This window comes from Sphaerodactylus townsendi, linkage group LG08 (assembly GCF_021028975.2).
Source record: "Sphaerodactylus townsendi isolate TG3544 linkage group LG08, MPM_Stown_v2.3, whole genome shotgun sequence".
Classification (NCBI taxonomy): Eukaryota; Metazoa; Chordata; class Lepidosauria; order Squamata; family Sphaerodactylidae; genus Sphaerodactylus; species Sphaerodactylus townsendi.
Window position 1 is genome coordinate 79269758 of NC_059432.1, and position 27157 is coordinate 79296914.

Sequence of the window (27157 nt, forward strand, 5' to 3'; positions counted from 1 at the left end):
AGGTGGTCTGCCACTGAGTCGTGGCTCTTCCATGACAATCCTTCACAATCTGCACATTTGTGACTAGAAAGGGAGAGAGGAATTCAGCCCACAACTGTGGAGCTGCCAGGATTCTACTGATCATTACACAGCCCACCCAGTGATGCTGTGTTTCCTTTGTTCCTTCCTTTATGTTTTGTGACAGCACCTAGTCATCAGGGATCAGCATGCATTAGTTCCATTTATACTTGTCACAGGGGTGTCACCTGCATCCTACTCTAAGATTTATGGGTTACTGCAGGGTTGTCAATTGCTATACACTCAGCTTCTTGGAGTTGGGTCATATTTTGTACATATTTTCCTTTTATAGGACAGCATAGGATATCAACTAGTCCAACAGTATTAAGCAGGAATGTACCAGCATCAAAAGAGTGGTTTGGAGCTTTCATGCCTTTTTATGCCTTCACTTAAAGACAGGAGCACTGTCAGATCAGCCCCAGAATGAGGCTGGCAGGAAAAACAAAAATATAGACACTTCAAGAAGTTACCTTGGAGGTAGGAAAAGAATGTGCCTGAAAAGCTGAACAGGGCATAAGAAGTTAAAGAACATTCTGTAATATTCGATCTGAGACCTCCGTATAACAGTATGTCACAAAACAATATCCTATAATATTCTGGGGAAAAGGGATGACAAATGCTATTTTTTCTGTGCCTTTACAGGCTGATATGGACACAAAAACACTTACGATTTCATCAAGCTCCAAGCCAAACTCAAAACAGAGCTCATCAAATTCTTCATCCGCTGAAAATAAATTTTGGCATTAGTTAGTTTGGGCATATCCAAAAAAATTACAAGAAATTCTAATTTTGGGGGTGGGGGAAACCTTTTAAATGATAAATTGCCAATATTTTTATTGACAGAGGCCATCTAAGTAAGTTATTTTAACCCATTTTTAAGATGAAGTAGATAAATTATATTTCAGGATTGATTTATTCATCAGTTATGTCCTCATGTAAAGAACAATGATAGCAAAGTTGTTTCTGCCTGAGAGGAAGAGGGACATTGACTGTAAATTTGCTTTTCTATATTTGCTTTTGCAACATAATGGTTTGGCATACAGTGACTAATTTGTGAATGGACAACACGAGATTTTCTTCTTCGCCTTCCAGTGCCCTATATCCCACTACATATGTCCTCTTATTTCCCTTTCTTTCTCACTCCTTTCCCCATTCTTTGCAGTACCATAAATAAGATGATCGAGAACCTAAAAGTGTTTTTGGTTCCTTCTATTCCCAGGTTCCCTTCTCACCTCCTACGGTAACAAAAATCCTATAATCTAATGAAACTTCTACAAATTTAAAACCCAATGAACAAGTAAAGCGAACAAACAGAACCTTTCTCCCCACTATACTACTTTTCTATCGGTAGGAAGATAAAAAACACAAACTAACATCAAAATGTGGAACCTACTACGTTATATCTGAAATAGCACAGTCTATTCTGCCACTACCTTACCGGCTCTATCTTGCTTGGGTGAAGAATGCCTGAGCCTATCCCATTAGACCTCCATTTTTCCTTACTCAAACCCTTCTGTGTCAATTGCAGGCTGCTCCTCCACCCCACTGTCTTCATAAGCCACCACTTCCTGGAAGCTTCCTCAATTCTCCTACTCTTTTCTTTACTCTTTTCACAAGTTAAAGCGGAGATATGTATTTCAGCTGCAGAGCACTCCTGATTTTTCTTCTTCCATGCAATAATTGTCATGTTCAATGCACATACAGCTGAAAGTGTTATTTAACACCATTCACCCATTCACCCAGGTACAGCGCCTCAGTTTCATTTCTAACGTGGATAGCTGCTGGTTCCTCTTACAAACATGTGGACGCGCATATATACAGGTTGTACCTGCATTCCTTGTAAAATGCGAAAAGGGCTTTCCCTGCTTCCGTGGGTTCAAGGATGCCCATTTACCCTCGACAGACACACAGCGTTCCCCTCTCTCACTTACTGTAACTCCTTCCCAGTGCCTGGAAAAGCAAGTCCCGTTTCACACTGACAGTCGGCATGGTTGGCAGCAAGAGAAGTCAAGGCTAGCTTCCGGACACACTGCGCATGCGCCTCCAGGAAGGTCCGTTCTTCAGGCTCCGGCCGGCCCTTCCGTCCAATTACTGCTGTCTACTTTAGTGCCTGATCCATCGGATGTCTTCAGCCTCCTTTTCGCCAGCTTGTCTGAAACACAAAAAGAACCCAGCATGAAACGTGTGAATATGCCCATGTCTTCACGACACACTGAGTCTAAAAAGCTGAAAGTGAATTCTGATGGATTAGGCAAAGTATAGACACCTAAAAGTTCAGACCGTTGCATCAGCCGAAGTCTCTCTTTTTGTGGTTGACGTGGGAATAGAAAAGGGCGAGCGTGATCGCACAACCAGAACTTCCGGTAGAAATTAAATGTCTGTATGTTGACGTCGATTCTCTCTGGACGCAGGGTGGCGTCGCGCTATCCCTTATCAACTCTATGACGGCACTTCTACATACGTAGCGTGGGAACCTAGGCAAGTTTAGAGGGGAATGGCTGAAAAAAGTAGGATTGTTTTCTAAGAACAGGAGAGGCTCCCCTGTAGTCGTATCATTTGCAACAAAACTAAAAAGGAGTTTTATGGCTCCTGTGGCATAAGCTTTCTCCATTTGCACCGTGAAAACTGATAAGCTCAGCAAGAACCAATAAAGTGACGGAGACAACAATTCAGTAGATTTACTTTTGATGCAGCCTGTGCTTATTTGGAAGCTAATTTATGCTTGCTTCCAAGTCACTTGAAATATATGAATTAGCTTTATTATGTCATTGTTTTACAGTCTGCATTTTGATGAGGTGTAGTATTTCAGTGCAGTATTTCAGTACAGATCTGTATCTCTGGCCATTGAAAACTAGGTGGGTGATAGTTCTTGAAACCTTTATTAGAAAGCTGCCTAAAACGACTATTGGCTTTTCTCTTGAAATGTCTTTAAGGTGGCTTACGGACATTAACTTAAAATCATATTTTGCAAGCATAGAAATCAGCCGATAATGAAAATTCAGTAGCAATATCATCATCATAGTAAAATAAACTAAGAAGAAAAGCTTGGTTCAATTGGTGTTACCTTAAGCAGGTAGTCTCCACCTGGTACTCACACTGGGTGGACATAAGCTGAATGCTTAAATAGGGATGTTAACTGTCTGGAGAAAACAACTGACCAAAATGCCATGAAATACTGGGAAAATGTTATTTAGAACTAAATAGCAGTTAAACAAAACAAAAACAAAGCAACAGTCCAAAATTATATATTTTTGCCAACCCAGCAACCTCCACCCTCTTTCACTAGTCTGATCTGTGACTTTAATGTTGATGATATTTTTCTACATTTTAAGGGTGTTTTTTTTGTAGTGATTCTGTTGCTTCTACTCTTATTTTTATGGCTGGTACTTGTTTTATTTACATTCTACAAGTTAATTCGCATTGGTTTTTACTGCTTTTGATCATATATGATTGCTGGGTTTTGTGATTACATTGTGATAACTTTATTCTGATGCCAGCATGGTAGTGATTAAGAGCAGGTGGCCTCTAATCTGGAGAACTGGGTTTGATTCCTCACACCTTCACATGATTAGCAGACTATTATCAGGTGAACTGTATTTGTTTCCCTACACATGAAGCCTAGTGGGTGACCTTCTCTTTGAACACTCTCAGTCCCACCTACCTCATAAGGTATGGGGAGAGGAAGGGAAGGAGTTTGTAAGCTGCTTTAAAGCTCCTTAAGTTTCTGAAAAGTGGGGTATAAATCCAAACTCTTCTTTTTTTCTTCTTTGTATTTTATTCTGTCTGTAAACCACATTGAATGTTTTTGAAATTAAAAAATAAACATACAAACTACTTAAATAGTGTTGCTACTTTTGGGAGAAGTTTCAAGAAGGCCACAAAATCTTCTCTCCTCAGCAGTAGCAAAAGTATTCTAAATGGGTCAGAGTCTTCTATGGTTTCACTGCTATTACGGATTGGCATTTCATGGAAAATATCTGTGTACTTTTTGATGCCAGACAAAGATGTTTTAATTCACTTGGCTGACTTCTTACTCTCGATTCAGTTGAAAATTCTATTAAAATCTTTTACCAATATGATGGTGGTCTGTTATCTTGGATTTGATATTTTGCATTCTACTGTGAGGGGTTGTCTTTAAGAGGCTATTTATTGTGTTAATGCTGGATTGCTGTTTTTGTGAGTATTTAACATGTTTTTTAATTATGTGCTACAGCTTTTATTTTATGCATGTATACTATCTTATTGGATTTATTTTATGATTGTTAACCTTGTTCATCATACTGGAAAATTGGCATAGATATTTACTCAAGAAATTCTATCTTGTTAAATTCTTATATTAAAACATCCCATCAATTTACTTGGGAAAATTAGGTTTAAAGGCCTAGTTTCTTGATTCACCATCACAGTAAGCATTTGATTTGTTACTTTCTAGTTCTCTAGTAGAAGACCAAATTTAGGGGCAAGTTCAATGTTTTTGTTAGATCAATAATTTCTTATATGGCTGCTTTTGAGTCTGAGAAGATACAACAGAATAGAAATGTAATCAAAATGTTGAGTTTGTAAAGAACTCCCAGGTATGTGCCATCCAGCTGTGTGGCTGAATTCTAAGTATCTCTTACAGAATAAAACCTGTAATGTAGGATTTCCCCACTTACTTCAAGTAAGTCAGTGGTGGGATCCAAAAATTTTAATAACAGGTTCCAATGGTGGTGGGATTCAAACAGTGGCGGCGGCGCACACACACACCTCCAGTCTCTATTGGGCAGGGAGGTTGCTTTAGTAACCCCTTCTTGGCATTCAGAAAAAATTAGTAACCACTTCTAGACAAGTGGTGAGAACTGGTTGGATCCCACCTCTGAAGTAAGTGTGTTTTGATCTGCAGCCTTGATCTCTTCTGCCCTTGCATTGTGTCTATTTTTTAGGTACTCGGTTTCATCAAACTGCAGACACTCCATTCTGCATTCAACAGGGTTGGAAAAAGTATTGTGAAGTATATTCAGAATTCTTCTCAAGTCTGTTCCCTCTCGGGGAAATGTTATTAGACTAGCAAGCCAAATAAGACTGCTTTCCCGCCTCTGCAAAAGTGGCCACAAAAACAATGCATGTCAATTTCACCTATTAGGAATCGCCATGCCCCTCTGCCATGAAACAATTAGTTCCAGGGCTGGACTCGCCCAGTTGTCTAAAGGTGAGGGATCAGAAAAAGAAAAGAAGAAAAAGTTTCTAAGGAACTTCACACCCTGTTGATTTACGAGGAGGAACCAAGGAGAATCTCCCTCTCCCCCTGCTCTTGTGGCCTCTCCTAGTAGTTGAGCAACTGGCAAGGCTGAACACCAGGACCCGCCTTGCTGGCTTCCTCTGGAGGAGGGCGGGAGGGTTTATTTGCACTGGGCTTTGGGCAGCTTCTCGCTCTCCTCTTGAACTGGGACCGGAGCGCCATGAAAGTCGAGTTTGCGCCGCTCGGCATTCCCTGGAGGAGGAGAGTGCAGACGGCCGCCGTGTCCCAGTGGGTGTTCTCCTTCCTGGCGCTAGGTAACCCGTTTCTCCGCTCCGATTACTCTGCCTTCTCTTGAGCCTATCTGCTTTGAGGAAGTGACCGCCCCCCACTCAGTTCAGCCAGGTTTAGGTGCAGCGTGCAGTTGGTTTGATGAATGTAAAACCGGCCTTGCTTCCTCAGACGAAAGGCGGCGAACAACGAAGTGTCCTTGGAGCGTTGAGGATAGTTAAGGCATTGATCAGACCCGTTGCACATTGGCTGCGGAGTAAGCAAACTAAACATAGAACTGATATCCAGGGAAAACAGGTAGGGAATTGGTTCTGGTGGGTTTTCCGGGCTGTGTGGCCGTGGTTTGGTGGATCTTGTTCCTAACGTTTCGCCTGCATCTGTGGCTGGCGTCTTCAGAGGTGTATCACAGAGGGAAGTCTGTTACACTGTGTAAAGTAGAGAATTGGCAGCGACTCCGACTCTGTGCAGAACTTACTTTAGAAGTTGGGGCTTTCTCTTGAGTAAAAAAATGAAATGTATTGGATCGGGCTGCAAACCCGCACAGACAATATGATCGAATGTCCTGAGCAAAATGGCACACGCTGTCCAGCAAAAGTGCAAAGCCTTATTAAGGTGGTCAGAAATTCCAGGTAGGAAGAATTCCATATCTTGTCCAACTTAATTATAGCACACTGAGGGGACAGCAAAGTTCATACATCTAAAGTGGTTCTTTAGGCGATAGTGGGCTGTCCTTTGGGAGCCAGCAGTACTGATTTTGTGAACTTGGTAGTTCATGAAAGGGAGGACAGGAAGGGATGAGTTGGTGTTCCCTCCACTCTTGTGCTCTTCCGTTATATTCCCAGGCTAGGACCAGATCACTACTTTGGGTTCAGGAAGGAATCGTCCTCTAGGCCGCATTGGCCAGAGATCCTGGAAGATGTCTTCCATCCTCCCAGCCAACAACAGGGGTCAGTGTGGGATGGCGGTAGTTGTGAATTTCCTGAGTTCTGAAGGGGGTTGGACTAATTGACCCTTGAGATCCTTTCCAACTCTATGGTTATATGAAGCCGTGTAGAGAAAATTGGGGTATAAAAATCATCTCTTTTTCTTCTAAAATAAAACAAGCCAATATTTAATGAAGGCACTAATTTGAAATATGTTAAAATTATTTTGGCTTTTTTTCAAGTAACAATTACACTTGGGTTTCTCAGTCCATACTACAAAGATAGTTTTTGGCAGAAAGAAGGGCGTAATTTTTGGTATAACTAACACATGTTTTGGTGAAGTGCCACATGATGTTGGCTAGATGTGGATGAAAAATTGAATGGAGGCTCTTGTTCCCATCAACTCATGTGATTAGCGGAAGCAGGGAGAACTGCAGTTCCTGAGTGATCATGTCTTAATGAAATGCTTCTCCATGACTAATATCAGCTCAAAGCCAAATTCCCTTAGGACTTTCTTTGAACTTCTGACTTGCAGTTTGTCTGTCTCACCTTTCCCTCTAGTATCTGCCAAAGCCTCCTTACAAAAGAGACAGGCGATTTTAGCAGTTATTTTCTTATTAATCATCTATGAAGATCAAGGACATGGGATGTTGCTGACAGTGATGAATGATGGGGCTTGATTCCTAGGAAAACAATGATGATAGAATGCGGTTTTCCTATCATTTCCACTCAGGTCAGGAAAGGGCTTCTCTAGCCTCTGGTTGGGGGTCTTACTGAATAGGTCTTATGGCAAGATAAACACCAGGGAATGAACTCTTAAGAATAATTAGTGAAAAGAGATTTTTCTTTGCTGTAGTATCGGCACTTTACTGTAATGTGCCTGTTCCTTTGCCAATTAAGAGGACTGATTTTCTTCCCATTTTATTAAATGATTTTCTAAAAACACAGGAGCAGACTGGGATGTTAAAATAGCCCTGAAGCAAGCTGAGCCACATAGCCTCTGCAGTACTGGAGGATCTCACGTATGACAACAGCAATCCTAGGCATTATCTCTGTGGCCCAGGCTGGAGTTCCACCAGCATAGCACTTAGCCCAGCTTTTTCCTATCTCCCAGTGACCCACTGGGAATTTTCTCAGTAAGTTAAAGGGTCACTAAAGCAAGGCCTATATATCATTCATCATTCTACATTAGAAACTAGAGCCACAACAGGGGAGACATGTTCCTTTTTCCATCCAACCAGTATAATCTTGTCAGTTTACATGTGCAAAATGCTCAGTGCAGAAGGCGTTTGCATCAAGGCAGTTCCCATTCCTGGCCTCTGCCTCCTTATTGCTGAAGCCCCTTTTTTGTCATCTTTTCCAGTATTAACTCACTGTTATAACAGCATTTTCTTCAGTGGCTTCTGAAGAAGGCCTCAGTAAGCTGATCATAACAGTTGAGGTTTCTAAAACTTAAGAATCTTTTACCCCACAATGCATGTAGTTGTACTTACTATTATAGTTTCTCTGTACTATCTGGTAGAAGGGAAGTTAGTGCAAGTCTGCACATTAATCAGCATGGCCCCACAACATTGATGCCATCATTGCGGAGCTCTTGTCCATGGGATAAGTATGATAAGCCTGTGCCCCGTGCTTGTCTCCCTTAGGCCACAGCAAGTGATTTATGCGCACACATACTTGTACAAATCAAATACACAATGAGAAAGAAACAACCCATATCACAAAGACCGTACTGCCGTGTCTTCAGCTACATTTTGGTTTAGGGCTTGCCTGGGTCTGAATGAATTGTTTTGCTTGCCTGGAAATAAATTTTAAAGCAACCAGAGGCTTTTGTGGTGGGTGGCGGCGATGCCTGGGTCTGAATTAAATTGGCTACCCAAAGTCATACTTACAATTCAGGAGAGGAAGGTGTTACGGACTTTTCAAGATCAGCCCTTGCTTGGGACTAAAGGAAGCAGATAAGCCTCATTGCTCTCTGGCTGTTTTTGCACACTGAAATTGCCCCTCTGTTGGCACGGGGAATGCCCCGATGCAATTGGGAGTTTAGCACTCCTGGTGCTGCAGCGTGGCTGCCGTGTTTCTGTTCCAGAGCCGCCCCACAGCATGCAATTTGGCATGCAAGGGAAGGGGAGTGAGTGAGTGAGGGGTGGCATGGGAGGGGAGGGAGGGGGCCTAGCATCTGGACATGTCTCACCCACCCTAGCGGAGTGGGAGGGGTGGCATGGAAGGGGAGGGAGGGGAGTGAGTGAGGGGTGGCATGCAAGGGAGGGAGGGAGAGTAGACAGGCATTGAGAAATGGCGCCCTCCCCCCCCTTGCAGTGAAAAAAAAACAGAGGGAGAAACCTTGGTTTTTATAGAGGGAGAAACCTTGGGCAGAAAAGTGGTGTGTGCAGGTGCTGCGAATGGGAGGTTGGCAATTTGCTCGAACATGCAAGAATTTTAAATTTACATTTTAGAGGGGGGTCATGGACGCGATCCCTTTGCACACGCAAGGATTTTAGATGGAGGGCAAGGGGCGCCTAATTTGTCATGTAAACTAAAATAGTGAAAGTAAGTGTGGGGAATGAGGCGAGATTCAGCCAATTCGAATGCAGGAAATGGAGGTTGCCTGTGCTTGAGTGAAAGAGACTACAGAAGAGCTTGCGGTGCTTAAGTGGTGCTTATGGGAAAGCCCTGGGCTTGTGGGGAACCATTTGGGGCTTCCCTTACTGACTCTGACTCGAGCAAAGGAAAGAGCCAGGCAGCAGTGGGGAACTACAAGCAGGATGAGAAGCCCCACAGCAGGTACGCTCCCCAGCTAAGCCACAGAGCATTTAGAAAGTGCAAAATCAGCCCAGGTCTTTGTGGATGCTCTGAATAGCCTAGCCTGGGGCTAGTCATCTCTGCTTTTCACAGCTTTCACATATCAAGTTCACAGTGGTGTTCAATCTCCTGACATTTAGCCAAGGAGATGATAGAGTGGTAGTTGTGTCTAATCAAGTGATGCCTACCATCCTACTAGGAAGGAACTTAGTTGCAAATGAAGTATGCCCACCTTACCTTTGGAAACATGCAACTGAGATGTGAAATACTTGCAGTTCAAAATGTCTCATCCCAATTTTCACAAAGTCAAGAGGAGAAGTAGAATATCTTTTGTTTACATTATTTATGGTCCGCCTTTCTCATTGAAACTCAAGACAGATTTATATAGTGTAAGTCAATACAATCAACACTACAGGGCATTCAATAAACCAGGCGTCTCCAACGTCTTTGAGCCTACAAGCACCTTTGTAATTCAGACACAGAGTGGGTTGCTACATGTTTCCTCTTCTCTTTTTGGTTCTAAAAGCCCCCTTTCAGTTGCCAGCTGACTGTGGGCAACCAGCCGGAGGTTTGAGGGGGCAAGGATATGTAAAATGCCATTGCTCCATGGCACTAAACACATAAGTGACATCAATGCATTGTGGGAATGTCCAAGGATTCTGCTGAAACTCTAAGGTTTTAGTGGAATCCTAGAGTATTGCCCTGATACCACAATGTCACTTTCAGTTCATGCCAGAAGTGGCATTTCATCATTGGAGTGACAGAAAAATTTGCTGCATTTCCCCCCCAGGCAGTGGCAGGGGTTTAGTGGCAGACCAAACTGGCCTAGCTGTGAAGGGGAAAGCAGGCTTGCTAGGATCGGGATGGGGGTGGGGTGGAGTAGGGTGCAATTTCTGTAGCATTGTGCTTGGAGAGAAAAGAAAAGGGGCAGGGATGAGGGCCAGAAGCAGCAAGTGATGCAGGATTTGGGTCTTTGGATGCTGTTCATGGTCACATTGATGAGGATGCACTTTTGTGCCCATATTCTAGAAGGAATTATTATTTGCACATTCTGCACATGCATAGAATTGCTGTTATAATTCTGACTCTCTGAGGTAGATGTGTGAGACAATCTTGTCATATTCACTTCAGGGTTTTTTTTTTGCTTTTTTGCAGCACAATGTTGCTGTGGAATCTTCATTCTCTTACTTCTGGGAGACTACTGGTTCGTCCCCGTTTTTTATGTCCTCTGGCTCTACCTTGACTGGGACACCCCTGAGACTGGAGGGAGAAGATCCCAGTGGGTCAGAAGCTGGACTGTTTGGAAGTACTTTAAGGAATACTTTCCAATTAAAGTATGTACAATTTTTGACAGTATTCTATGAAAAATCAGTCAGACTGGCAACTGAGACCAAACTAATTTCTAACGCATGATATGTCTATATAAGCTGTTGCTAGGGTATGTCCCAAAACCCAATGAGAAAAGTTGCTGTGGTTTCCATCTTGGAATGTTTTCCTAGTTGGAAATCCCCTTGAGTTTAGTTCCAGATAATTGAGGAGCTTATTAAAGATGAACTAACAGTGCAGTCCTAAGAATACATTCCTTAGGATAAGCCCTGCTTAATAGAACTTGATAGGATTCTGTGTAGACCTGCCTAGAATTGTTCTTTCTGCAATATCATGATGTGCTGCCTAAAATGGGAGTACCTATCTGTGAATAAATTTGCCTGCAAGCAAATTTTACCTGCAGCCTGTCACCTGAACTTACAGTCCACTTGCAAGTAGGACCACAAATCTCCATTTGTCCCTTGTTAGTTCCCCCTTGTTTCTTATTGGGCTGGCATTTTACATACATGGGCTACAAATGTGTAGAAAGCAGGATAGAAAGAATGAAAAACAATCAGAGAAAATGGCAAGTGGACAAGTCGGAATGGTGTGGATTTATCATAGCTTGTCTGCAGTCAGTTGAATTATTCTAGGAATATGTCATTGAAATGGAGGCTTAAGGTGAATAGTAAGAGGCAAATTATGACAGTACAGTTCCTAGTAACATTTTAACTTTCAAGCTAGGAGACAAGAGGAAACAGGGCCTAAATATACATTATGTTTTCCCCAGGGATGTCTCCAGTTTGGGTAAAGAGGTATGTTCTAAAGTTCTATGCTTCTCAGATGTGCATGGGCCTAATTTGGTTTGGGATGGTAGTGTGTAAAGAGAGAAGCTTATGACTCCTCCCCACACAATTTCTCTGATGTGAAACAACTTTCTTCTCTTGTTTGTCAACAAAAGCATAAGAATTTTACTGGGCATTTGTTTCAGCTCATAAAAACTTCAGATTTGGATCCAAGCAAAAACTACCTCTTTGGATTCCATCCTCACGGTGTCCTTGTTGCTGGAGCCTTTGGAAACTTTTGTACAGAATATACAGGTTTTAAAGGATTGTTCCCCAGAATGACCCCATTCCTTCACATCTTGCCTTTCTGGTTCAAGTGTCCTCTATTCAGAGAATATATTTTGTGTGCTGGTAAGTAGACATGGGTTTCTTTAGTCATGACTTTAGTGGTATTTGTTTAAACAATATGTATAAAATTAATATCTCATAAAGTGAATCCAGAATGTGGCATGATCTTCTTATTCTTGTATCAGTTTTAATAACAGCAGTCAATATATCCAGTTCTTAGCATGGCCAAATTTGTGGATAATTTAATGTAGAGATTAAAGCTATGAACAGAAAGACCTGTCTTGTCTGAAAATCTGGAAAATGTTTAGATTTGTTTATATATTTAATTCATTTATACCCCGCCTTTATCCTCTAACAGGGGCTCAAAGCTACTTTACATTATTCTCCTCTCCTTCACTTTATCCTCACAACAACCTTGTGAGGTAGGTTAGGCTGAGAGAGTGTGACTGGTCCAAGCATGCTTCCTGGGCAGAGTGGGGATTTGAACCTGGGTTTCCCAGATCCTAGTCTGACACTTTAACATTACACCACACTGGCTCCCCTAGTCTAACTACATGTTTATCCAGTACTCAGCTTGAGTTCAACTTGTCCTGAGGACTTTCAACTGGATGAAAGAATCCATGGTGCAGACTCAGTTCACAGGCACATAGGTGGCTAATTAGGTTAGGCTCAAAAACCGAGGAGGCTTCTGGATTTATCATGACCCCAGGCATACTGTTTGCTCTTGGAGTCCCCCATATATGTACATATGGTGTGCATGAAGGTTTTCCCAGTGTGGAAAATAGCACCCACTTGAGATTGTTTCAAGTCAAGAAAACAGCATGAGAGGGAAGGCCTAAACCCTCTGTCCCTATGTTCTATTACGTAATCCAAATTGGATTCCTGGACACTTGGAAATTGAGTTCCCAATAGGGACTTGGAACTGGCATCCGGTTGAAAGTCTTTGTGATGACCTAGACACAACCTGAGAACTTTGTCACCTGTAATTTGATCCTGAGCTGTGGTTAATTCAAAGCCAATCTGACAGACAAAAAGCACAACACTGTCTAAATTTGACGTCTGTTCTTTTAATAATTTAAGATGTGTTGTGTATAAAATATAAAACCCTATGGGAATGTCATAAGTCAGCTGTGACGTGATGGCGAAAGTATAAAATGCTATTACTTTGCAAAGTTTTTGGTGTCCAGCAACGGCAGTCCTACCCTGCACTTACCTGCTCCTGAGGTGATGGTGGTAGGGAGTGCCTCACCGAGGCACTGCTGAGGCAGGCAGCCCCGCCTGCCAGAAGCTTTAGGGAAGGAGGCTGTGCCCCAGAGACCCCAGCAGCAGCAGCACCATTAGTGTGCTTTGGGGACTCTGGCAAGAGACTGCACCTGGGTCCTGTGCAGGCAGACAAAGCAGCCTCTTAAAACTTCAAGGGAAGGTGGAGCAGGAAACAGAGGGGCCAGCTACAGAGATCTTTGGACCAGATTCCCTTCACTCCTCAGGGGCCCTGAAGAGTGGGCATTGGGGGAAGATGGGGTCACCCTACCCCCAGGAAATTCTTTATTAGGCCAACCTAGGAAGAAGGGCCAGACCAATTCCACGAAGTTATGGGAGAGGCAAGAGTAGGGATCAGGGCACAGGCAAAACTCCCCTCCCTATAAGGTTGCCAGCTTTTCTGACACTTTTCTGAGTTTTTGGTATTAGCTGTGATGTAGTTACATTATTCTAATTTTTACAGACAGAAAGCTGAGGCTGAAGCTTCCTGTTGCAGTGTTGCACAATAAGTGTTCCTTCTGCAGAAATTGATTTCAAATCTTTCATATCCATGCTTGATTGTCCATCCCTGGACCTTGTGGACTTCCAATATTATTTATTGCTCTTGTTGAATAAGCCATGATACCCATGGTTGTTTCCTTTCCTTTGCGTAGATTTTTTTTTACCCTATTTCAAGAGAAATAAGCAGGAAAACCATTCAGAATTTACAATGTGCATGTTAAGACTCAATTTGTACAGTAGCATTGAAATAAGCAATGCCTTCACCATGGCAACAAAAACCTATATGAAGATGGTTGGCAGCAAAAGTAATTTCATTGTAGTAAGAAATAGTGCACCTTAGAACTGAAGGGGGAAAGTATAGCAGTATTTTATATCAATCAATCAATCAATCAATCAATCACCTGGTTCAGCTCTAATATGTTTGCTGGTGTAGAGCATAGATTTTGTTGTACCAATAGATGCAAATAACAAAATTCAGAAATTCAATTGTAGCCTGATAAACAATTACATGTTCATTTTCACTAGATTTATATTGACTCTGTCAAGAGATTGGTCCAGTATTTTGCTTCCACAATGAATAATAAACTTTATAGATAAGTGAGGTTCACAAGACTTGTAGAGATCTTGTTCAAAGCGTAATTTGCTACCGAGAGATCAGCTTATGAGAGAAGTCTCCTTTTAGATAGATAGTATCAAGAAACAAGTGATAAAATAAATGACTTTTAAAAATCTACCTAGATTGTTAATATCAATTTATTTTAGTCTCATTATGCAGATTGTTCATGCTGACCACAATGAAGGGAATTTAAGGGCCGGCCATATAGTATTGAGCTACCTTTTATTTGAATCATGTATCCACATCAGCCCTCCTGTCTTTTTGGTATGAGTCAGTTAGAGGCTTCTAATTTAGCATACATCATAGTTTGGTACTATTTCCAGTGTATGAAACTAATACTATGTGCTTTCCTTGCAAAATAGTATTGGTTTAAAACTATTTTGCAATCTTAGCTTGAGGTGGAAATGCAGAGGAAATATGTTAGCATGGGGCTTATTAACTACACCATGTTTTGTCATTATATCTGAACCAATCTTACGTGGGCTAACAAAAACTAAATGATCCCCTTGCTTTTATTATTATGATCAAATTTCCAGCAAAGGTAAGAACAGACACCTAATGAGTTCTTGGTAATGCATTCATTTTTAACATAGTTAATCAGCAGGGAGGTGGGTTTATGGGCCTAGTATATTTTAGTGGGAACTCTTGTTTTATTATTTCCAATTTACTTATCTATAGTTTTGTTTGGGTAAATTTTCCACTGTTGAAGTCTGAAATGGAAAGGCACCTAAGTTTGTGTGTTTGTTATACATATTTGTTTTCTTATTGTACTATGCATGATTTATAGATTGTATTGATTATTGTGTTATGTATTGATTGTATATGTTGACTATGTGTCCTGCAAATCCACAGAGCTCTAAAATTCTCTAGCATATGATAAATCTCAACCCTTGCCACATGAGGTCATGTCTTTGTTGTTCTAAAGTGAAACCTATGGTCTTTAGGAATATACACTATATCAAGGTTATGCAATGTAGAATATAAAATGAGAGGTAAGGATCTCTACGCACAAAGTAGACCATAAACATGGGGGTTTCCAAGAAAGTACTTTTTGAATCCACTGAAGTTTCTGCTAGACTTCCAGCTAGAAATTGTTCATAGTTCTGAAAACCAGGGCCTCCATTTAAGTGTATGCACAACTATTGCAATTTCATGATTATGGTGACCTCAAAAAGTGATGTTGGTGTGAACCAATCACGATTCTACAGGAACAGATTTCACATGGAGGTTATCCCAAATTGTTCTTCCTCATTAACTCTGCCTGGCAATGATCTTAATGTGTTGCAAAGGCATTTGTATGGAGACCAACATAAGCACCAATCAGTTTTGAAAGTGGACATTTTTGACTGTGTTAAAAATAGAAATCAGCTGAACATCAACCTCACTGAAACAGATAATAATTGAAAAGGAAATTTCCTGCCACCAGCATTTCATGGACATTTCATTGTTGTGTTCTTTCAGCAAGTAGATGGATTGGCATTGATGGAAACTTAATCTATGTTGACAGAACATTTTCCACAGTCTAAATATAGCTCACCACAGAACTGTGTTTCTATATTTTCCTGCTGCCCTGACATGAATGAATAATTGTTCTTCTTGTGAGCAGTGAATAAATGTGAACATGATCAGGAACTGACAGTTCTGAGGCCATCATATCAAAATATACTAACTCACCATCTGGTGGGGGAGTTTGAATGTCTAGATAAATGGGTTTTTTTCCCTATCAAGAAGGCTCTCCATGGTTTTATATACATTTTAATTCATTCTCAGTTCTCACAAAGTTTTGTGAAGTGAATAAGCAATGTAGAATAGGCTTCGTGGGATACAAAAACCATGATCTCCACAAACCTGACTTGCCTGCTAAACTGAAAAAAAAATCCCAGATGTCAACTTTTAAATGTCAAGTATAAGTTATAGTCTGAAAATTTCCAATTTCCAAATTGTTTCTAATTTTACACATGAGTTCCTCAGGCAGGTGTTGGTGTGTGTCAAGTTTTCAGTGTTGCAAGTGCCATGTCATGCCCAGATTCTTTGAGTCTTACTGGATATGCCCAAATGATCAACTTGAAGAATAATGTCATATTTATGTATATTTGCATGTCAGCAATAATTGATGTGTTATAAGGCACTACATAACAGAGATTAGTGGGGTTCTGCTTTTATGGATTTTGAAAATATTTTTTTCAGGGCTGGTTTCTGCTTCGAAGAAGAGTGTGTCACATGTACTGAGCCATAAAAAAGGAGGAAATATAGCTGTGATTGTAATTGGAGGAGCAAGAGAATCTTTGGATGCCCGTCCCGGAAGCTTAACTCTTAATATCCTCAGGAAAAAAGGTTTCATTGAGATTGCTTTGAAACATGGGTAAGTCTCACACCACATTAGTGATGAAGACTGTGGTTTAGCAGTGGGGAGAAACTGTGGCTGAGTAGTCACATTCTTTATACGAATATTGTCTCAGGTACAAACCCTGAAGTTCATAACCTAAGAACATTTTCCTGGGAGTAATGGTGCAGAGTGGTATTGCAGTCCAAGCTCTGCTCATGAATTTAATTCCAATAGAAGTAAGCTTCAGATAGCCAGCTCAAGGTTGACTGTCGTAGGGAGATGTGGTAAAGGTTCAAGCACCGGTATATATGACACTACCTTATACCAAGGCAGACATATGACTCTACCTTATACCAAGCCAGACAGTTGCCTACTCTGACTGGGAGCAGAACTCCGGTATCTCAGGGAGTGAAGAACCTTTCCTGACATTTGCTACTTCAGGATCCTTTAACAAGATATACAATAATGACTTTTTAAACAGCGGTCTCACCCCAGCCTCTTTCAATCCCCCAGGAAAAAACCCTGAACTTTGGGATAGATTTATATTATTTCCCAAGGGAGTCCGCACCACACCCCCACTGGCTTTCACCAGCCAGAATGGGCATGGATCTAAGCCAGGGGTAGGGAACCTGCGGCTCTCCAGATGTTCAGGAACTACAATTCGCATCAGCCTCTGTCAGCATGGCCAATTGGCCATGCTGGTAGGGGCTGATGGGAATTGTAGTTCCTGAACATCTGGAGAGCCGCAGGTTCCCTACCCCTGATCTAAGCAGTACATGGTGGGCTTCACAGCCCCAAGAATTCTGTCCACACATTGTCCTGGAAGAGCCAACTGAAGTGGTCCAATATAGGACAAGATGACAGGCAAAACGTCTCTAGAATACTATCTGCATCAAGTGTGGTGGGAAGGGCCTGACAGAGTAATAAGATTTTGTCTGCAAAAAAGCTTGCAAAATCATCACAGCTGAGGGTCAAATCTCTATTACTTTAGGGCCTGTCTAATGAGGCCATTAGTTGCCACATCATCAAGTGTAAACTAATCTGAGGTTTCCTATGGAAGAAAGTATGATACATGAAAACACTTTGGCTTAAGTGAAACTCTGTATATGCATATGAGAGAAGCCCCATGGACAGAGTGGTAAGCTATAGTGCTGCAGTAAATTCTGTGCTCACAACCCGAGTTCAATCCAGACAGAAGTTGGTTTTAGATAGCTAAGGCTGACTCAGTCTTCCATCTTTTTGAGATTGGTAAAATGAGCACTCATCTGGGGGGGGGGGGAGGGGTAAAGTGTAGATGTCAGGCAAAGGCAATGGCAAACCACCCTGTAAACAAAATCTGCGTAGTAAATGTTGTGATTTTATGTCACCCCATGACCCAGTGTTTGCACAGAGGACTACCGTCACCTATATGCATATGAGGGAAAATGGCCCCACAACGGGTCCAACGATCCTTCCATGTTCAGTGTATATATGCAACTAGAAATGAACCCTGAACATGCTCTATTGAAGCCAACTTTCAAATTCCAATTTGACAGAGAAATGTACAGGAATTAAAACTTATAATGCACATCTTTCTGTGCATGGGTATAAGAGTCAGAGAAAGAAACTGGTTTACCTGCTAGAAACCTATGGGAAGAAATAACCAAAAACAATGTTCAGAAGGGGAGGAGCACCAAACGCAGTTTACTTCATGGTGTCCAGATTTACACACCAGTGCCTGAAAGCAGTTGAAACAGAGGAAATAGACAGGCTTAAGTCTAGTTGGCAAGGAATGTGCTGGAGTAGTGGTTATCAATACTGGCCTTGCTGGAAAGTAGGGGGCTCAGCTACCTGAAGAGTCATGGTAATGAACAAGGCGTCAAAACCACAACGTTCTGTACAAGTGGTCCATCTATCTTGCAAATTATCCCCTCCATAAACAATTGGAAGAAACTGCATGATCTCTGCCAACTTTAACAGGGAATAATTCAACAAGGGATAATCCAACAGCTCTGTTCCCCTCAAACACTCTTTTAAACTCTGTAAAGCAATTCTGTGTGGACATAGCTGTGAAGGCAGATGTCCTTCCTTTACAAACACAGTTCTGCTTACATCTTCTTCATACTACAGTAGCAAAACAACATTTTGAAACTGTGTATGTTGTAACTTCCTCTTTCTTGCTGTGTTTTTGTAATATGTACCAATGCTGGCAGCCGATACTAGCACTACACAGATGTGTTTCCTGCTGGGTGACCTTGGGCTACTCACAGTTCTTCAGAATTCTCTCAGCCCCACCTACCTCACAAGGAGTGTCTGTTGTGGGGAGAGGAAAAGAAAGGAGTTTGTAAGCCACCTTGAGTCTCCATACAGGAGAGAAAGGTGGGGTATAAATTCAAACTCTTCTTCTTTTCCTTATTATGTTTATTGTTTGCTACTGATTTCAAAATGTATTATTTCTTGAATTTACAACCCTTCTGGGTAGAAAAGGCCATCAAGACATTGGTCTTTGTAAGCTGCTGAGGGAAATCATGTAATAATCCAAGACTGATTTTTATGATTGGTGAGAAGGCTCAGGGACGTAGGTATATATTTTTAGGGGGGGTTGGGGGTGGGGCCACACCTCCCCCTGCCCCTAGGGCATGGCCACACCTCCCCAAGCCCCGCCTCTGTCCTAGCACTTATAAAAGCAGCTCTCCGAGGCCGGGGATGGCAGACTCCCCTGCCCTCCCCTGCCCTTCACCAGCTGGGCTCCCAGCCAGCAACCAGCAATTCCTTCTGCCGTCCCCTCTGGGCAGAGGGAAATGGAGCCCGGTTCTCCCCCCCTCCCCAGGCAGCCGCTGTGATGCTGGAATCCACCCCCAAACAGCATCACTTTCAATGGTGTTTAAACTAGAGAGCCCAAATTCTCCTTTTAAATCCACCTTAAAGGGAGAATCTGGGGTCCCTAGTTAAACAACATTGAAAGTGATGCTGTTTTGGGGTGGATTATCCCCCACCCTGAAACAGCATCACTTTCAATGTGGTGTAGTGGTTAGGAGCAGGTGCATTCTAATCTGGAGGAACTGGGTTTGATTCCCTGCTCTGCCACTTGAGCTGTGAAGGCTTATCTGGGGAATTCAGATTAGCCTGTGTACTCCCACACACGCCAGCTGGGTGACCTTGGGCTAGTCCCAGCTTCTTGGAGCTCTCTCAGCCCCACCCACCGCACAGGGTGTTTGTTGTGAGGGAGGAAGGGCAAGGAGATTGTAAGCTCCTTTGAGTCTCCTACAGGAGAGAAAGGGGGGATATAAATCCAAACTCTTCTTCTTCTAAACTGAGGACCTCAGATTCTCCCTTTAAATCCATGCCGAAGGGGGTGGATTTAAAAGGAGAATCTGGGGAAATTTGGGGGGTGCCTGCTATCAGGGGTGCAATTGTTAAGCTAGAAGCACCAAACTTTCAGGGTATCTTTAGGAGACTCCTAATAATACCACCCAGGTTTGGTGAAGTTTGGTTCAGGGGGTCCAAAGTTATGGACCCTCAAAGATGTAGCCCCCAACTCCTATTAGCTCCCATTGGAAACAATGGGGGTGGGGGCACCCCCTTTGGGAGTCCATAGCTTTGGACCCCCTGGACCAAACTTCCCAAAACCTGGGTAGTATCAGTAAGAGACTCTCCTGATGATACACCAAACCTGGGGTTTGGTTCACCAGAGGTTTGGTTCAGGGTGTCCAAAGTTATGGACCCTCAAAGGTGTAGCCCCCATCTTCTATTAGCTCCCATTTGAAACAATGGAGGATGGGGGCACTCCCTTTGGGAGTCCATAACTTTGGCCCCCTGAACCAAACCTCACCAAACCCAGGTAGTATCATCAGGAGAGTCCCCCAAACAATCCCTGACAGTTTGGTGCTGCTAGCCCAAGCAATGCGCCCCCTGCAGGCCAAAAACCGAAAAAACACTAAAAATGTTTTAAAAACCCACAAATGGAGGGGCGGAGCATCGGACATGAATGGGGGGGGGGCGTTGAACCCAAGAATCCCCCCCTTACCTACGTCCTTGAGAAGGCTTATTCTACAGACAACTATTTGTTAATAAGTATGTTGTAATTTAGTGTCGGGCAGCCCCCTCCAAGAGGCAAATATGCTTCCTGGTGGCATGGGGAGGCTGGAAAGACAAAAAAGCCTTCCTGATGGTGAGAAGCCCCATTTTTCTGCATATACTTCCAAGTGTATAGAGCTCCCTAACTTGTGGTGAGTGCCCTGGATTGGTTACTCTTTTAATTGGCATGAATCTTAAATCTACTGTGTGATATGATGAAATATGAATAATGTAATTTTATGAATTTGGTACAACTGAGTATTACAATACATGACAATGAGATTTAGCTATTTCAGCTTGATATATTTGTCAAGTCATTATGTCAACTGCATCTATGGAGAGAGTCAGTACTGTTTGCTTTCCCCTGTCTGGCAGGGCTGAACTTGTCCCGGTGTTTTCTTTTGGTGAGAATGAACTGTTCAAGCAGATTGCAAATCCTAAAGGATCACGACTCAGAGCATTGCAGGAGCGTCTGCGAAACCTGGTGGGGTTTACTTTACCTCTCTTTCACGGCAGAGGCATTTTTCAGTATAGCTTTGGCTTGATGCCTTACAGGAAACCTATTAACACTGTTGGTAAGTTCTTTTCTGTAGCACTGATTTCATACATGGATGGTTAAAAGTGCCGACTACACTTGCTGATGTCAATGGAGCAACATTGGAGTAACTTTACCTACAGTTGTACTGCCAATATCTGTGCAGAAACCACTGTGCAGAAACCACCAAAAAAAGAGAAGTATGTTTGAAATGGATTTGTTTCTCTTTTTTAATCTTCATTTGGTGCATTTCTTTCTGTGCCCCCCTCTTCTTACTTTTGACTTTGTGATTATGTTACCACTGCTGCTCGGGTAACAATAAGTGGTTTCAGCTCAGCAACGTAATGAGGCGCAGGAATCTGATGTTCTTCAAAGCAAAAGGATTTTATTTGCAAGTGATGGTCACAGCTTGGTCAGGAGAATCGCGCTCTTGCAACCCAGTGCAAGAACTTTTATTCCCAAACTTCAAAGGGGCAGGGAAAAGGGGAGGAGAGGGGGCAAGTTCCTCACCAAGCACCAATAAGAAAACAAACAAGATACAGTTACAATTTCTGAATGGGATTACCAAATCCCGCTGTCAAACGTCTTCTTGCGAGATCTCGCAATGGTGCTGAAGGGAAAGCAGATAAGGTCCATTCATAAAATCCAGGTGGGCTCACTACCGCACCCAGCTATCTCCTTTATCAGATGGCTGTTTCCTTCAGTAATACACTGAGGCTCCCGCCTCACTTCATTGCAACAAAGAAAAGTTCAAACTGTCCAATGGTGGTCCCTGCACATCTTCCAACGGCTGGGGACCTTTGGGTGCTGGCAACAGATTCGATTTGCAAGTCCAAAGAGGGTCTTTGTTAAGGAGTCGGCTGGACGTTGGTCTAAGCTGCATTCCAGAGCCAACTTCCTTGTCCCTTAATATCAAACCTTTCAGGCCACTGCTTTGGCCATCAGACACAAATTTCAAAAATAACATTTCTAAACTTAAACGTTAGGGAAACCTTAAAGGAATAAATACATATACCTATAAGCAAGACTTTCCTAAACCCAACAATAACAAAACCTTAAACTCAACTGGAGAACCTAGTCAAACTAAAATCCTAAACAGCAGGCACATCATAAATTAAACTAAAGAGGGGCTTTTATTACATCCTAGAATGGCATAAACAAGAGGGAAACTATATAGCATTGGTACAATCATACATATAAGCGTTCTCTATGAGCCTTATGGAGGCTTCTGAACCACACAAGTCTCCGCGTCCTGGCATGGAGCCAGTGTAGCCAGGCAACCTGACTCAGGAAAATATTTTGTTTATTTTCCTGGCGGTAACAATTACATGTAGCTCTTGACAGCCCTGAGTTATAAACATTTTATATAATTCATCTCCATGCATGTTTTATTAGCTGTAGATTTCTGCTATAGAGTTAGTGTTACACAGAGAACAGTACTTGCCCCCTTCAACCTTCAGATCCCCACTTAGCTGCTAAACCTGGTATAGAGTCCAAGGGGGCATGCCCTTGAAACATGAGAAGGATCAAACTAATGTCATACAGTGTTGTTGTGAGGAAAAACCAGGATACATATGTATTTAATAATAATAAATAATAGTCTTTTGTAATCCACTGCTCTGGTAGCCTTCTGACATCTGGAAGTATTTTGTTTCCATTGATTTTTGTAGAAATCCGCTCTTTCTTTCATGTGATGCATTGGGGGTTTCCAATACCACCCCCCTCTGTTCTCAGGGTGCCACCGTGCAAACATGGAATGCCTTTTCTCTGCTTTTGGTTCAAAATTACTTCAGTAAACTTCAGGGGGCATTGCCATGAGAAGGAAAATGTAATGTCTGAACTAGATCTTGCATAAATGGGATAATGTCTGAGAATACTGAAGTTTTTTAGGTGCTGTATTTATCTTAAACTTGTGTTCCTATTCTTACTTCCCTTGTCGCTTTTCAATTTTCAAGCAAGGTTTGTAGCTAAGGCTTTCTAATACCATTACATAAATAGTTTTTAAAAGTAAACGGCATCGGGAGAGAGATGGGTGACATTTCCCAAAAAGCTGAGGGATGGAGCATTGAAAAATGATTTTTGCACCACTTTTGATTAAAGGAACGGCCACTTTTCCAGGAATTAGAATCTACCCTGTTACAACACTGTTAAAATATGATAGCCACAAAAGTTTAAATTCATTGGATAATGCACTTGACATCACTGGAGGACAAGGGGTAAAACAGAGGATGAATGCTATCATATGAGATCAGCATCTAGAAAGTATGAGTCTGTGTATCTCTTTGGCGCTGTTAGTTAAAATCTAACCAACAAGTGCCTTTTAGGATTGAATAGATTCAAAGATTTCATTCAAGCTGTTATTTTATGAACACGACCACAAAAGCACATGGATACACACACACATTGGGGTGTGAAGTCAGTGAATAAGTCAGAATCTTAGCTGGCAATGTTTCCTTGATATGAGTTATTACTGAACAATGCCTGTTTTATTAATCAAGTAAAATGCTTTCAAACCATAATGGGTAATTATCTCTAGTCCAGCTAAGCACTTTACATTTGGTTTCTTTGGATATTCTGAGCACTAATCTCTTTGAAAAATGGGTTATCCAATGCAAAATAATTTGTTTTGAGCTGGGCGAGTCAGTTTGGAAACTCTGTTGAACTTGTCTAGCTTTACTTTCAAATTCATATTGCATTTCAAACCAAATTACATAATAAAGCATCACAGGGAGCCACGTTGTACTGTATATACTTGAGTATAAGCCGACTTTTTCAGCACATTTTTAATGCTGAAAAAGCCCCCCTCGGCTTATACTCGAGTCCCACTTACCTGTTCTCCAGTGCCTCATCAGGGAGAGCAGCTCCTTATCAAGACTCTGCTACGTTGCCCTTAATTTACCTTTTTCCCTTACATTCCCTCATCTGAATTAACTCCTTCCCTCCCTCTCCCCCACCATCCTCTCCTCCTCTTCACCTCCCTCCCCTCCATGGCAGATTTACCCAGCGGGAGCCCCAGGACCTAAGCAGCCTCAAATGGCTGCCAAATCCTTCTCACTGGACAAGGAAGCATTCATCCACTCGCTGGTGGAATGCACACGGGCGGCTTCCAAGGGCGTGGACTGGGATAAACCGGTCCCCACCCAGAAGAAGGCCAGCAGGACGGGCAAGCAAGCCCTGATCGAGACACATCCTCCGGAGCCGCGTTTTAAAAAGCTGTGGCTGCAGCAACAGGAGGAAGGAGCGAAAAGCAAACAGACGGACGCCGGCAGCCCCAGCAGGGTCGCATCTGGCACGGCCCATCAGGAACGCTGAGCTGAGGAGGGAGGAATGAGAACCGCGCCGGTGAACGCCAATGGCCCCAAAATTGGCTGCTGCATTTCCCACCCTAGGCTTATATTTGAGTCAATAAGTTTTCCCAGTTTTTTGTGGTGAAATTAGGTGCCTCGGCTTATATTTGAGTCAGCTTATACTCGAGTATATACAGGTTTTTTAAAAAATAGACTATTCTCCTTTGTTAATTACTCCTGATCTGTTGGTGACCCTAACAGCATTTCCAAAGTTGTTTCAGTGCTAGCTTTATTACTTGGGAATCTCCATTGTTCTACCCTGCACAGATCACATGAAGCTAATTTTAGTACAGAACATAATATCAAAATGGGTGCCTGAGCATGATTAGCACTGAAAACTGTAGATTTATATTCCCAGTATCCACTTTTGCACATGGTTTAAGATGCCCTGAGAGGGCATAGAAATTTGAGATGGTGCTTAGTTTCTTTTATTTTTGGATGCCTCCAGTTATGGGCTTTTAAAACACAGATTGTCATTTACATGTTTTGTTTATAGAAGAAGCAACAGAAAACAAATGCTGAAAATGTCAATTTCAACAAAATGTTCAAGTTCTGACTTTGGAACAGAACATTTATACTATTATAATACATCTAACATTTTTAAAACATTCTTTATAGTTGGGGAGCCTATCACTGTGAAACAGAATCCAAATCCCTCTCCAGAAGAGATTGATCAGCTGCATGAAAAATACCTGCAAGAACTAAAGAAGCTATTTGACAAAAACAAAGGAAAGTATGGGATACCAGAACATGAGTCTCTTGCCTTTGACTAAATGTAAATACAGGAAGAATCCGGCGCAATCTTGAGGACTAAAGGAACTATGTATCCTTCCCTTCCTAAAAATTACAAGAGTAACTCTTCTTGCATAATGGAGTCAATGTGTGTTAAGAAAAGACCTAATAGTTTCCACAGTGATATTTGAAACACATTTTCTTTTTGTATGAAATTGATTTTATGGACACAGATATGCTCATGATCAAGACCCCCCCCCACACACACACACACACCTTTCATTCTATGAATCAATCTTGTTCTGCAGAAAAATACTGCAAGCTTTTGGAAATTTTACTATTATGCTTTCCATTTTGAAACTGAGTAAGTCAGCACTGACAATGTATGCATGAAGAACTCTTCTAGGAAACGCCTTTGTCTTTAATTGTTGATCCAATGATCCCCTTCTACAAAATTTGATCTAATAATTCTGTTCTATTAAAATGGGGCAAATAATTTCCTCTAGGCCAATTTGGACCAAATGGCATAGAGAGAGGGAAAAACCCTCCTTCCCCTGTGCTGTATCAGACCACTGCAGTCTTTTAAAAGGTCTTTCTTCAGAATTGCTGTGTGGGCAACCCAGACCTGTTTGAAATCATAACATGTAGTTTAACCCTTAGAAAATTTTTCTTTGAGTTTTTCTGCATTCTCATTTTCCTTACATGTGTGGGGTTTTTTTTTACTTCTGGGGGAAGGATCTGTTCTGTATTTGTTTTGTTCCCTCTAGTGGTTGATTCAGTTAATGTCCAGTATATCACCCTGCGGATTTAAACTGCAGTTTTTTATACTAGACATAAGTAATGTAGTATTAAATCGACCACAAGAGGGAGCAAAATACATGTATGCCCATTTGATATTTCAGTGTGCTTTTTGTTACTTCTACTTGCTGTGTTTTCCCAAAAAAAGATTAGTATTTTGCTCTATTTTTTGCCTGAATATTTTTGGAAATCTATCCCTAGATTATTCAGAACGAGGCCCCAGCATAGTGACCTATTTTAAAAGATGTATACATAAGTACACATGTTTGGACTTTGCATGCAAGAGGATGCTCCAGATATTGGGGATCTTACCCATATTCCCTATTGCTATGTATGGACAACTGGACAAAGAAGAAAGCTGATTAGAAGAAAGTAGTGTTACATACAAATGCTAAAATGGGGGAATTCCACTTAACACATGCAAATTACACTTGCTAAACTGCAGCTGTAACACTTTCAACGAATGCAAATGATTCTTTCTCCCACCCTGGACATTTCACAGATATATATATACTCCACTTGCTTTTGTTCCACCAGATCCTCTGAAGATGCCAGCCACAGATGCAGGCAAAATGTCAGGTGAAAATACTACTGGAATACGGTCATACAACTTGGAAAACCAACAACATCCTAGCTCAGTATTGTTGACTACCTAACAGAGGTTCTGTGGTGCCTTCTTCAGAGAAAGGTCTTTCTCAACACATGCATCGCATGCATGGAGATGGCAAAGATTGAATTGGTGACTTTCTGCTTACTAAGCTGGTATTCTGCCACTGTCCCCTTCCCAATTGGGTTAATTTTATGAACATTTTGTTCTCCCTTCTCCACCAGTAAACTGTCCCAGAAAGTACAAAGTACATTTAGGCAACGGTGTATTCTTTGGTTTCTCAACTGGTTTTTGCTGTGGCACCATTAAAAAAAATATCCTCCTTTCTTCCTATTATTATTGAGATCATCAAAGGCTAAATTTAGCTATGTAACAGTGTTGAGAAAGACAAAAATAATAGTCCTAATAAGAAGAGGGGGTATCAAAATGTATGTGTCATGATTATACTGAGTGGCAGGATACATCCTTTTAAACACAGACTCCTGTAGTTGTCATGGCTAAAGAATCTCAGCTTCCCCTCCCCAACACATTTTTTATATCCTAAAGGCTTATTGGAGTGTGTACATGAATGATTTGAACAATGCTTGAAAAGTAAGCAGATGTAAGTGACTGTGTCCAGTATCAAGTGTGGGTTCCATCGACGGAATTTAGCA

At 41.8% G+C, this 27157-nt stretch overlaps 2 protein-coding genes across 3 annotated transcripts in view; one reads left to right on the top strand and one right to left on the bottom strand.

The window, feature by feature from the left end:
* The window catches only part of FARSB (phenylalanyl-tRNA synthetase subunit beta), a 32828-nt gene extending 30684 nt beyond the window's left edge, over positions 1-2144 (bottom strand). The window contains exons 1-2 of the mRNA XM_048505391.1: positions 1989-2144; positions 726-781 (exon numbers count right to left, since the gene is read on the bottom strand). Of these exons, the coding sequence (XP_048361348.1) occupies positions 726-781; positions 1989-2046 (114 nt within the window). The 5' untranslated portion in view covers positions 2047-2144. The remainder of the gene's footprint in view (positions 1-725; positions 782-1988) is intronic.
* A 3313-nt stretch (positions 2145-5457) lies between these two features.
* Positions 5458-26827, top strand: MOGAT1 (monoacylglycerol O-acyltransferase 1). Of its 2 annotated transcripts, XM_048505392.1 has the most exons (7): positions 5458-5589; positions 10444-10622; positions 11585-11789; positions 16291-16465; positions 20861-21060; positions 24986-25096; positions 26435-26827. In XM_048505392.1, the coding sequence occupies exons 1-7, from the start codon at positions 5496-5498 to the stop codon at positions 26551-26553; spliced, it is 1083 nt and encodes a 360-aa protein (XP_048361349.1). In that variant the 5' UTR covers positions 5458-5495; the 3' UTR covers positions 26554-26827. The 2 variants fall into 2 exon arrangements, with proteins under 2 accessions (XP_048361349.1, XP_048361350.1); XM_048505393.1 differs by having other exon boundaries at positions 24986-26827.
* Positions 26828-27157: the final 330 nt, after the last annotated feature.

Bases quoted from the DNA above. Each gene is read 5' to 3' on its own strand.
- MOGAT1 (XM_048505392.1), top strand. From the start codon at position 5,496: ATGAAAGTCGAGTTTGCGCCGCTCGGCATTCCCTGGAGGAGGAGAGTG. The intron at 11,790-16,290 runs GTAAGTAGACAT...TATTTTTTTCAG, and splicing joins AGAATATATTTTGTGTGCTG to GGCTGGTTTCTGCTTCGAAG. The intron at 16,466-20,860 runs GTAAGTCTCACA...CCTGTCTGGCAG, and splicing joins GAGATTGCTTTGAAACATGG to GGCTGAACTTGTCCCGGTGT.